Genomic DNA, 13,395 nt, shown 5'->3' with positions numbered 1-13,395 from the left:
TCGCCGGCACAGGCACTCTGCGCTCGGCACGGCGTGCATATGCGGGGAAGAGGGCTCACGAGCGTTGCGAAGTTATGCAGGGACCGCAAACGTCTTTTCGCCGGGAACACAAAGGGTTCGGAGGCTGTACCAAGGAGGGTGCCGGGCGCCAAGGCCTCTGAAATTCGTTCGAATTTTGGTTGTGATTCTGCAAAATAGTACAGATCTGCTGGTTTTCCTTTCTTTCTTTCTTTCTTTCTTTCTTTCTTTCTTTCTTTCTTTCTTACTTACTTTCTTTCTTTCTTTCTTTCTTTCTTTCTTTCTTTCTTATTGTCGTTATTTGGTGCAGGTGTCGCAGGTGCCAGCAAGCCCGCTCAATCCAGTTGATGCATTAGTAGTGGGGAATTAACAGTCCTGATGTACCATGCAATTGTTTTCTATGGGGCTCTTCACACCGCGATCTATTCACACCACTATTCATCGTGCGTGTGTTATGTTTTCGTCCCTTCTTGTGTCCGTGTTTGAACGCCTGCCTGTCAGTAACATGAATCCCTTCCAATTTCATCAAATTTCTGTCGTTCTACATACTATCGGCATCGAACGACATGTTTCCCAACAGTAATCCAGCATGTTTTCCTCTAGTTGATCGCGATGTAGATGAACATCTGTTTTTCTAATTATCCTGTCATACCAGAAAACAGCTTTGGCAGCGAGAAAAATGTTTCCAGGTGTGACAGCCTCGGCAACTAAAGCGAAGGATAGCGTTCTCCAACGCGCGCGGCCGCATTCTTTTCTTCGCATATCATTTCCATTGCGAATTTTTCGTGCCGCGAGCCGTATAGAGACGCATTCGCAGTATTGTTAATTTCGTACACTCTGCTGCCTTCAGTTTGTGTTGTGATGTGTTCGTGCTGTGATAAACGCCGATGAGCAGTGCTACCTGCTAAATCGCGTCGTAACTTACGCCTCTGTTTATATGTTAAAGTTACGAATTTTGCCGCCAACGTTGCATTTGCAACTGTACTGCAGGTGCTTATTTTTCACCTCAAAAAGAAAACTAGTAAAGTGCCTGATATCAAGGATATATACCAGGTGTTTCAGCGAACACTTTCAAAAATTTTTAAAGGTTGCCTGTAGCAGATCGCTGAATTTTAGTTCATGAGCTGGTCTACTCGAAGAGGCGGATACTACTTGTACAAAAAATTGAAAACACGGAACCTCTTCCGAATGTTGATGCAGTAAGACTAGCGAAAAATTGCCAGTTTATAGAAGTTTAACGAAAATCAAAAGAACTGTCGTATTCGTCGGCGTTGAAGCAACAAGCTGGGCAAGGGTCCCATAGACAGCGGCGTCATCACTCTTCTACGGCCACTGAAGGACACACATCACAACAATATCAGTGACCTAACCTAGGACAACCTCAGCGATCCTCTCAGAACACCCCTCAGCGACCATCGCAAACGGCTGCCGGAACATCGGCATTCCAAGATAACACTGCGCCACTCAGTGTTGGACAGATGATTCTACCCATGCTGTTGGCTGGAGTTCGAGCAATTGTCAAAGATTTACCTCAGGCGAACAAGGTTCCAGACATAAAGGCACTGTTGTCTATGGAGCCATTAATTAGTCAGCTGTCCCCAATCAGTGCTACCGGATGGCAATCCTGAATAGCTGTTACGAAAATGTCGTAATATTTCAGTGGAACCCTAATAGCCTTCGATCCAAATCTGCTGACTTTCGCAAGTTGGTTGCACAATACAGCTTCCTTGTGCTATGCATGAAAGAGGCTGGAATATGTGATGACTTTCGTCTTCATAATTACGTGATATATAAATCGGCTTGTCCAGCTGGAAACAGTAGATCGATGATCTGCGTTCGAAAAGATTTGCCCTCTCACCTTATTGAATCAAGCAGTTCAGATTTTCCTCAATATGTAGCCTGCAAAGTATATCTCGCTAAAATATGTGTTTGGTAAAAATGTGGTAAAAAGAGGAATTGCGAAAATGTGTTTGACTAATGCACTTAATAAATCATGCCATCATTGCACCGACGAAGCGTTCACACAACAGGCCATGCGCCTACATGATGCAGGTTATCCCAGTCAAGTTCTGGTATCAGTTGTAGGAGGAATACTAAGGCAAGCGCAGCAATCTGGGGCCCTGTGAACGTGCGGAAGGTAATAGTAACCATGAGAAAAAAAAGACCAACAGTTATACCCTATATCCACCGGTTGTCACACAACATAAAGAAAATTGCCCGCCTAGGTAACACTGATGTGGTCCTTTCTGCACCTAACAAACTGATCAGCTTGTGCAAAAAACAAGACCAGAAAAGAAAGGAAGTGCTTTTAGCTGCCAAGTAAAACACAGGAAAAAGGTTTAGAGACTGAAAGAATTCGATTATATATAGTGTACCCGTATGGCGTGGAATGTATTACGTCGCGCAGTTGGGCAGACGCATTAATGATTGGTCGCGCGAGCACAAAAATAAGGTCCACAAAGTTGCATCAGATGGGTTTCTCTCCCTTCACTGTAAGCAGCATAAGTTCTCCACTCTCTTTGAATCAACAACCATTACTGGTAGAAGTAAGTGCGAACTGACTAGACTTTTAACAGAAGCTGAGCAGATTGCTGCCCTGAGGGAATCCTTTATCAGTAAACCGTCATTGGCTCTGTGATAAAGAATTGAAATTTTTGAGCATGGCTTAAGGAATTCACTTATAAAAAGGTTTTGCTTTGAATATTTAACTGTTCACGCGGCTGTGGCTCATTTTGGCTGAGTGTATAAATACGACCTGGTTTTCGATAATAAACATTGTTGGAAGTTAGCGTTATGTTTGTCCCTGTGTGTCTTCTCTTGTCCTGTTTTTTAATCGCGCTACCGTAAACGTATTCAAAATTATTATCGCACCTGATAACTTGAACTTTGTCACAACTAAAAAATAACGCAAATCTAGTGCATGACCTAGCAGGTCAAGATGATCTTCTACAAAAAAAAAAAAAAAGAACGAAAGCAAGTTGGGTTACTCCCTGCGTCAATATACGTCGACAACGATGTTCCTGATAATGGCGTGCCTGAGCTAGACGTATGCTCATTGCAAGAAAGGTTTCAAACAGAGAACACCGACATGCACAGCAGGAAAGAAGAAACGCGGCACACCAACGGAGAGAATGGTGCTCGCCTGAGCTTGTTAGACGCACATTGTAAGGAAACCAGCAATGTGTCATGCGTATTCTCCCCTGCTGGTCATGTCAGTGCTTCCTGCTGGAAACCTTTATTGAATTACGTTCTTATTCCCGCTGTATACTTCAGAGTAATAATTTTTTTTAAAGCGAAAGCTTTACTGGCCGCGAACTTGCGATTTCGCCGTGGCGGTGCTTCGAGGAGGCACATGACGTCACAACGCGCGCCTCGCCGCGGATATTTCTCTCTCTCTCTCCCTCCCTAGTCACTACCGCGCATGCGCAACTAGTAGCACCGATCCACAGGTGTTCCGCCGCTGCGCAGCGCCTTTCCGCTGCCGCCGTTTGGTACGACGTCACACCGCGTTCCTCGTCGTTGCGCTCGCCTCCGCTCGCTTCGCCAGCTGCGTCGCATGCCTCATAACATGTCGGAGGATTGAAAAGGAGAGCTCGCGTCCGCCGCAACCACAGTTGAGGCGGCAGTATGGACGGCGACAATTCTGAAAAGCAGGAGGAGGCCCGGAATCGACATCGGAACGAGATGAAGAGGAAACGAATCGCCCAGGAAACAGACGAACAGCGCGCCGAACGACTGGCTAAACGCCGCAACATAGCTAGACAACCAGACTAACCGGGACTTGCAATCAAGATTAACCAAGGCTAACCATGCTATGCCTTAGCTTTCGCTACGTATATCCTGGCATAGCCGAGCTAAGCTACTGCCAATTTTTTATTGTAGCTTGTATCTTAATGTGAAAGACAGCGCGACTATGAATTTTGAAAACTTCGTAGTTTCGCCTAATGTGCGAACCACTGAGCGCGACAGCTTGCGCACCTCCAGAGCCACATTACTTCCCGAATCACCATATTTCGTTATTTTACAAACTTGATCATTCCGCACCTTGACAGTGTATCGTCGTCTTCCTTTTTAGATTTTTCGCTAGCTATGGAACACTGGGATGCTTCAGCATGCCAGATTGCTATAGGACGTATCGAAATGTCAGGACGTATCGAGATGTCCCTACGTTTATGATCGTTGCAGGACTCGGAACCTGCTTAGCGTGCAGAACCTTCGACCAAGCTACAAAGTTGGTACATGTAGAACGGAGCATGTGGCAGGCTTCGCATCGAGAACGACAGCGGTGCTTTGCCGGAAGCGGTAATCCAAACCGCAACGAAGCCACTGTATAAAAGATGCTAGAAACGTTTCTTGAAAAGCTGCAACCGAATATATTTCGCATAATTCTATATATTCCCATACTGCGCACTCTCGCAGTCAGTCCGCTTGGTCAATCTCAGAGGTTGTGATATCGGTTGCACCACACAAAACCACGAAGCCGCGACAAACTTAAGTGCATTCATAAAAAACGAAATAAGTAAAAGAAAACAAAAAATACAGTGAATTTGTAAGTACACCCACAATGAAAGAAACGGCAATATGAACGTTAAGAAAAAAAGAAAAAACAAGGAAAAGGAGGCAAAATGCTTTGAACAACGAACGATGCCCGGGCCAGCCACGAAGGTGCTTATGCGCACTAATCTCGATGCAAGGCTAATCAATTTGAATCAGCGAGCACTTTCTTCTCGGAGACTGCTCCGGTATACAAAGCGGCAAATTACGGCTGCATGAACACCACGAACGATTGGACAACAAGCGCCGTTTAAGAAACAAACGGCTATTACGCTTGTCACGCAGATCTGTCAAAGTCGTATCGCGACCGATAAGATCTAATGTACTTTCGGCATGTAAATTAATGCCTGCAGGCGTCCAAGACACGTGCATCGTTGCCCGTCGTTGCAGGACGAAAAGGAATAATAATAATAAAAAAACACCCCTCTCGGTTGCCAGCAGCGTCTTTTGGCTGCTCACTAGTTTGCTGCGGGAGACCTTTCTGCGGCGGCGACTACTCCGGTGCCGAGAGATTCCAGAGGAAGCGCTGCGACCAGCGCCGCTTCGTCCCGCGACTGATCAGGCCCGCTGCGCGCGGCCAAAACAAAGCCAAGGAGCGCGCGCGCCGGCCGCAGCTTTAATTGGACGGCGTCTCGCCGGGCCCTGCGCGCTGCGGGCGCTGCCCAGTTGTCCCATCGATCATCATTTGGACGGCAGAACGCTGGCACAACGAGTGGCCGACCATTTTCCTTACATAACCAAAAGGGGGGGTGAAAGGGGGGGGGAGGGCTCTCGACTTGACGCCGCCGACAGAATGCCAGCACAGACGTGCCCTGAAATTGCTATTTACTTACGCATGTCTTCATTACGCCTGAAAGCACCCCGTTTGCTGATTACTCCGCGGCGAGCTCCAGCGGTGTAAGTAGACCTGGGCGCGTGTCCCTCGCTTAGCGCAGCCCCGCGGAATTGCGCACGCGCGCGTTCATTTGCACAGCGTTATTGTGATGATATATCGCCCCCGGTCTTCTACAGATGTCGGCTCGGTTCTCACGCCGCAAGAGAGCATCTTTTCCTCCGTGGATGTTGTCGTAATAAATCAAGCCTTCCTGTAGTCTGTTTATAAAGTCAGCAGGCGGCAGAGGTATCGCTGGCGCCAAGGAGCGCTTTAACGAGGAGACGACATCTCGCGTTGCGCGCAGGCGGCCGCCCCTCGCCGCCTCTCGCCCGCCGGGGACGCGCGGCCGATTCCGCAGCGCGCAATCGAGGCACCGGAGCGATGCCGCCGGCACAGCTCGCTCCTTCGAACGAGCGAGGGTCGGTATCAGTACGTCGCGCGCAGAGGTTGTCATCGGTGCCTACGTACGACGTGAAGGACCCCGAGACAAACGCTAAACGGTATCTGGAGGTGTGCGTTGCATGGTCAACTTGGCTGGGAGGCTTTGTCACCAATGTGTTTCGTATCGCACCATTGCATTGCATTGCGTAGTCGCACCGCTTTATTCATGCATGCACGTATCTTAAGTGCAATATATTGCAAGAACCCAAACAATAGATACCTCAAGGTAAAAAAAAAAAAAAGAAAGGTGTGAACAGAATATATGGAGTACCGAAAACTTAATATGGTATGCACCAAGGGCGGTTGGATGTCATTCTGTCTGCCGCACCCCAACTATTCGGGACCCGTATTCACAAGATTTCACAAGACTTCTCTTGTGCAAGTGCCATCTGTGATCGGCCACCGGCACGCCGATCGTCTCGTTATCACGCCGATCGCTATCGGGAGTGGCGGGCGCCCGAACGTCAGCCAATCAGGGACTCCTTTACGTAAAAGAAGTTTCAAAAATGCAGGTCCCGATTTTTTTTCTTTTGAAAAATATTAAATTAAAGGAGACGTTGACATCTTTACTGGCACCGGTAACTGTTTTTAGCAGTGCAAGCAAAATTAAAAACACAAGAAAGTGTTACGAACTGGCGACAGTGAAACAGTACAAACATGTGCAAATTTCTAGCCACAGAAGAGAGTTAAATGACACTAAGAGACGCATGTACAGTTCCACAAATAAGTAGAAGTGCTTAGAAGAGCAGTGAATGGGGCTAGTTGACCTGAAAACACGCACGTAAGTGCAGTTTATATCCAGGCAAAACGACACGTAACAACATATAACAACGCCAGATGTGAGCTACACGCATACAACATACTATACAAATTGCGATATTCAAAAAAAAAAAAACTAATAGTGGGATCAACCACGACATCTTTAGTCAGAACTTAATATATTTGTTTTTTACAAACATATTTTAAAAGCCACATGTGCTCTTTTCTGTAGCGCTAGTGTTGGCCACGGGCTAAGTATTTCTTTCAGAGTGATAGGTCTACGGTCTAACAAAATTAAATCGGCCTTCGGTCTTCGCCGCGCGCTATCGTGTCGCGGACACTAGAGAAGGAGATATTGTACATCTTCTTCAGCTTGGCCATAATAGTACTGCGGATTAGTAGCGTATTGAATCCTCTGTAAAAACTGACGCCTAAATGCTGCGCCAAGCCGCAGACGCTGCAATAAAACTACGAAGTTTCTATCGTCACTCAACTTTGGCGGAATGGACAACCTAACGTTACGATCTATAAAGAATAATTCTCCCTCTCCTCGGAAATTCGCATTGTCAAACCCATACTGTAGCCCTGTAGATATTTCTTCCTCATTATTCGGAAAATAAGTTTTCAGGCACGCACATACAGTAATCATTTACGCGATTTTTCAACGTAGCTTACAAACGTACCAAAAGGTCCGTCTTTTCTTTCTCTCACTTTACTTTTTTCCATGGCCTCGTAAGAATGCACATTCGTATTAGGAGTGACTTTAATTATCGTTGAGGCTCAAACTTGAATGCTTATAATTTTCAATGTTCTGGGAAGCCGTCTTCTCAGACTATCGCTATGTTTCTCGTGACTGTGCGATGAGATCAGGTTATTTCGTGTCCAACTTTAATTATGGCGAGAAACAAAAATATATTGGTAGTCTCATCAAGCTACAGTTCGATTAGGCCTCGTTAAAGTGTCACAAGTTGACCGGCTCTCACGTCAGCGCAACTGCGAAAACTTTCTCATTTAGCTGCAATCAGCAGCGACATCGAAAGCGCTTCACACCCATAATATGACTGTGATTGTCTCGAAAACGTCGACGTTCTTGGCCCGATAGCAAACAAAAGGAGCGATACAACTCCTATTCCTTATATTTGAGCATCGCCCTGTTTGCCCACTTTAAGAGTCCGAGCAAAAGGGGCCTAATTTCTCGATGGTATAGCGTCCGACGGAGCGGCTCCACAGCTTGTTGCCCGCCGTCAAGCCGGAAGGCATCATGCCGCCTTCGCACTTTTCAGGAATCGCCGTAGCCGCGCTCCGAGGAACCGCGACGCAACGCGACAAGTCCATTATCCAATTAACCAGCCCCTCCCTGGCCCGCGACGCGAGGGCTGCAAACCCGGCCGCGGCACGACCTGCCGTGCGGGCGAGCGCGCCCGGCCGCGCCGGCGGCCACTGCGGCGCGCGGGCCGAGGTGCACAGCCAAAATAGACTCGCGCGCGCACAGTGCGTGTCATTTCTGCAGCGTTCCTCCCTGACCACGTGAGGCGCGCCCGGAAAGGAAAAGACAAGGGCCGCTGTCAGTCAACACTGCCAGGCCGGATCCGGAATACGAGTCGGCCGCGCGGCGAGTACGCACGCAGCGCGCGCCTCCGTGCTCCGACTTCATTTGCGAGCAGCACAAAACGAAAGCAATGACACCTGACACTGATGCGCGGCCGAGGCGACGCTGACCGACAAAGAAGAAGAAGAAAACGCACGGGCATGCGCGCGCGAGAGGGAAGGTTCAATGACAGAGGGAACAGGCAGCAGACGGATTGTTTCAAGCCATGTCAGATGTCACGGCGCCCTGAGTTTAGCAACGCGGCAGTCGGGGAACCAGACGTCTCGGGCCGCGATGGAAAGGAGGCGCCCGCTGCGAGCCAGGTTGCGCTCAATGACAGCTCGCTGCTCCCCGGGCGCAGCGCCGCGGCGCATAAAGCACGCTTGCGGCGGCGCCCCGTCCCGGGGTTGCCAGGGGCCGCCTCGCCGCCGTGCGCTTAATCGGAAAGCCGACAAGCGAGAAACCGCCGCAAAGCAAACAAAACGCCCGCCTCTGCAAGGCTTGTTGTCAGCGGATCGGCGTCTGTTTACGGCCGCGACGTGTTTGTAGACGTGCCTGCCGAGGAGGGGGCCACCACGTTTTTTTTATATGTATTATTATTATTAGTAGTAGTAGTGGTTCGTCTCCTTCTACTCCCGGCGCCGAAAGAAAACGTCGCCCTGCCATTCTGCGGCGCTACAGCGGCCGGGCTTAGCGCGCCTCCGCAGGCAGCCGACGAGTGACGGTCGCCCGCGGCAGCGCGAGCCGCGACTCGAACAAGGGACTTCGCCACGGTTACGACCTGCACGACTCCTTTACTGCGGCCCACAATATCCGCTGGTGCGCGGCTAGCTGCTTCCACGGGCCGCTTGACGCCTCCACTACGTTTCCTGCGTGCCTGCTTGTCTGCCTGCCTGCCTGTCGAAATATCTTTCGCGTTGCGCTCACCCGCCTGTGTAAACGGTGCTGTACAAGCGCAGCCTGTATAGTGCCTAGTTTTCCTTGTCGTGATGCGAATTTGCGGTTCGGCTTTGCTTGGCGAATCTTTAAGATGAAGAACTGCACACCTGTACATATTTGTTTTTCGCTATTGCAGCAACACCTGTATACGTGTTGCAGAACGCAGACTTTTGCACCCTCTATACCCCAATAACTTTCCCTTCAGCAACACTTCGTTTATTTTTGCGGATCATGTGCACCCTGTGGCCCTATACTCGATCGGACATGAAGCCGCCCCAGCAGCAAGCAAACATTCCCGAAGGACGGGGCGCATCATATATTTGCTGCAAAAGCGAGAGCGCAGCGTGTATGGAGGTTCACTGTCGCCAATGTAGCGGGTGTAAATTGCATCAAGTGCAACTCAACTGCATGCCAACTTTGCACCCATAAGCTAAGTGATCACTTTGATTAAAATATAGGCACAAATCGGTCTGAGCATGTAGATTTGATGGCGGCCATCAGGAACTATTGCACCAGGTGTCAAAAACTAGAAAATGCTTCACTCGTCTCAAGTTTCATCTCTGAAAATCCCTGCTCCCTCCTCACACACGCCTGTAGCGACTGTGTTCCGTCTCTTCTGAGAACCGCCCAAGCAGCGTTAATCTCGCTTGGGGACCTGATGCACTGACCCCAACGGGAACACGAGATGTAATGCAACAGGGTGACATATTGTAAGCCGTCAACAACAGCTCCCTGAGTGGTTTTAAATACCGAAGCTATACGCGCTGCTGCGGCGACTCCTTCCTTTCGATGACAGTGCACGAGATGGGCGAAAGAGATAAATGCGAGAAGGCGCTCACTCATTCTTATCCCTGCCGGGTAACAAAGGCAGGTCAACGAGCTATTCGTCGGCTCTTTTCTTACTCCTCTGCTTTTCAATCACTGAACTCGTTACGCGGCGAGTGAGGCGAACCGCAAGCACGCGGCCTGCTTAAACCCCACCAAATGGCTCAACAAGGGCGCGTTATAGGGGCAACGCGCCCGTGTGGCTCGTAAGCCCCCGGTCGGCGCTGATCTCTTGGGCCCGGAACATGCGCATCTGGTGACCCGGTAAGCGGCGACGACTCACCTGCGGGGGTGCGCGGCGGACAAAGGGAGCGGACCAATCCCGCCGATCATCGCTGCAGGGCCGTGCGGCGAGTGCAATGACTTTTTACGAGCGCATTTAACGAGGACCGGACACTTTGCGCAACAGGATGTGCATGCGGTCAGGTTCCCCGGAGCACAAGTGTTTTTCGGCCGGAGTAACCGCGCGCGGCAGTAAAGGCGAGACGAGGCCTCCGCCGCGCGGCGCTGTCGACTAATTGCGGCCGCCGTGAGCAGCACCGCGCGCGTTGTTCTGGTCTCGCCCGGCCCCTAATACCCGGCGGATTAAGGTATACGGCCACGCGAGCCATACGCCGCCTGCTCTTTGACCGGTGCCGCCGCAACCACCATCACCGACACCACCATCGGGCAGGTTTTTCATTGAGGATCGCGCACCGCGGTGTGTACTACGGCGAAGCCGGAAGAGGGTTTATTTGCTCACGCTCTGTAGATACCCACATTACAACCGTGCGTGTAGCCGTCGTGGGAATATCGTCAGAAAGCGCCGACTGCGTATCGAAGCGGATATCGGGCTTCCTACACTGCCACCCGGCAAGCCCCCACTGGTTGTCGGTATACGTACACGCGAGGCGCGGGTATACGCTCTGGGCTAGATGTGTATGCACTCCATCTAGTCCGTCCGGCGCGACTGAATAGTTCGAAAAGGTAACTTTGTCAAGAGCAGCCTTTGTACTATGAAACAATGTCTCAGCGTCTGGATGCAGCATGCTGTGTTCCGCAAGCTTTGCAGTAAATAAACACATGGCCCCACGTATGGGCCGCATTTTAAGACGATTTCTGTCATTTGTTCAGTATGTCGCGTAATGGTACCTGCCACGCATTATCGTATGTGTTGCGCCTGCAAGTCAAGACCATTCTTTAGCTCTTTATGGTGATACCTGGTTCTGGACTGCCTAGTTTCTTTCAGGTAACGCTTAACCTTTTTTACGTAATCCCGAGGCCAGCAGCGAAAGCTTTCTCTCCCTTACACGTCACGAATTACCAGAGTGATTCAATTCAGAGTGAACTGATCACGTTGTGTGATCGGGATCCAAGAGCGCATCAGTCCTCGCACCTCTTCCTTTCTAATGCAGAAGGTAGGGCTAGTTGGAAACTTGGCATTATTGAATGTTTCCAGCGCTTCTAAGAAATAAGAGGAAGGGAACAGGATAGAAAGCAACGCTGCTGTTTAACTGATGTTACGGTAAAATATAACGGACCATGTGACCACATAAAAGACATCAAAGTGCATAATTATCAGTAATCATCACCTATGGCTAGCACGTAGCCGCTGACATGAAGGCCATACAGTAATTATATTCTTGTATAATGCAAATCGTTTTATGTAATAATGTACATCTTTAACTTTTATACTTTCTCCTGTTGGAATTATCTTTTCGCACTTGGACCACTCTTTCAAAGTTCACCAACCTTTCGCCCACAGTGACCTACACAGCTTTTTGTTCCTCCACTTGGCAATTCAGGAGTGGGACCAGTTGTTGAGGTCAGTAGCTGACGTAGTCAATGCAGATAAAGTTTCATAAGCACCAAACCGATTTCTTTCGCTTACTAAAAGATCGCTAACATAAACACAAGGATGCCTTGCATTGCTTCCACCCCTGTGAAATGACATCAAATTTACAATCTGACATCATGCTTTACTTCTATTCTCATGCTGTTTTGAAGTAATTCTTTTATACTTCTGTGTTTGCTTTTCCAAATTGCTGTATTGTATTCTTCAGTGCAAGTATTTTCTTGTATATTTCTACCTTTGTAAATGAGGAAGTGTATTTGTACTTCTTTATGCAAGTGTTTCTCTAAGTTGTTTTCTAGCAGCACTGAACAAAATGTTTAGTACCACGGTAATTTTTGTTGCGCACATGAAATTTTCGGTGTTCATTGTACTAAAATGTCTACCACCCCTATGTAATGACCGATGGGCCTTTAGGGTAAATGAAAGGAAAGAAAAAGAGTAGATATATACATTGGGATAAATTGGTCGACTTAAGACGTTCACAGGAGACCGTGGGCATATCACGCGCAATGAGAGTGAAAACAAAGAAAGAATAGGCAATAATTAACAAACGTTCACTGAGGCCACATTAGAGCTTCCGCTAGCGCATCAACTAAGTTGACCGCAACCAAGCGCGCGGAATCTTTCCAAGACGACCACGCAATAGACATGTCTCTCGACTCACCAGTGTCGGGTAGAAGGCGGACGAGTCGACGGCAAGGTTCGCGTAGTCAGCTGCTGCGGCCGCCTGGTCCCCGTAGCCGGCGTTGTAGAAGCGCGGCGTGGCCAGCTGAGGGTAGCTGGACAGCAGGCGCGAGTCGTACGAGCCGGCCGCCGGCAGTGAGCACACGGGCCCGGAGGCCGCCGTCACCGGCGCAGCACCGGGGGACTCGCCGACCAGCGGGCGCGCCGGTTCGCAGCACGCCGCCGTGGCAGGAGACGGAGAGTGACCCGAGCCGCCGCCGCCCATCAGCTGCACCGGCAGATCACGCCACACTTAAGTTTCCAAGCCACGGGTTGCTCACGTGCATGTGTCTTAAGGGTCAGCAAATGATGATGGGATGATATATGGGGTCTTCTGGCGCAAGGGACAATGATGGCAAAACAGCGCCATGGGTTAACAACAACAACAAAAAGCCAGGGCCTGTATTCACAAAGCTTTTCGTTTGTAAGTGCTTCGTGCCATTGGCCGGCCGCCTTCGCTAAAGTATGTCAAGCACGAGGATTGACTGGAATTTTCTCGTGCCAATAATTCTGGTGTAAGAGCTTTTTGTGAAGGGCCCGTACTGAAAAAGTTCTTGTAGAACTGTTCGTTACAGCAGATGCCAGTCAATAGTGGTGATGGAGATATTATTAGCCAAAGTGACCAGCCATATAGGGCGATAGATCACGAACGGAAATCTTCGCGAATTCGGCTCCAGAGCTCGTATTCGCGGGGCTTCCCTTACGTAAGAGTGTCCAGCCGATCATTCAGGCGCCGGCCACTCATAAAACGAGTGGCATGATAAAAAGACGGTCGCAGCGGCCACGGCCGATCACGGACGACGCTTACGAAAAATAGCTCCGCGACTACTGAACGAGAAG

At 49.5% G+C, this 13,395-nt stretch overlaps 1 protein-coding gene across 1 annotated transcript in view; it reads right to left on the bottom strand.

Annotated features, from left to right (window-relative positions):
• LOC126545384 (uncharacterized) overlaps positions 1–13,395 on the bottom strand; it is a 183,841-nt gene that overhangs the window by 109,518 nt on the left and 60,928 nt on the right. Inside the window, exon 2 of the mRNA XM_050193222.3 lies at positions 12,497–12,784. Within this exon, the coding sequence (XP_050049179.1) occupies positions 12,497–12,784 (288 nt within the window). The remainder of the gene's footprint in view (positions 1–12,496; positions 12,785–13,395) is intronic.

The sequence above is a fragment of the Dermacentor andersoni genome, chromosome 1 (genome assembly GCF_023375885.2).
Source record: "Dermacentor andersoni chromosome 1, qqDerAnde1_hic_scaffold, whole genome shotgun sequence".
Taxonomy (NCBI): Eukaryota; Metazoa; Arthropoda; class Arachnida; order Ixodida; family Ixodidae; genus Dermacentor; species Dermacentor andersoni.
Note: the sequence above shows the minus strand (reverse complement) of the source record. Positions and strands in the feature narration are given on the sequence as shown.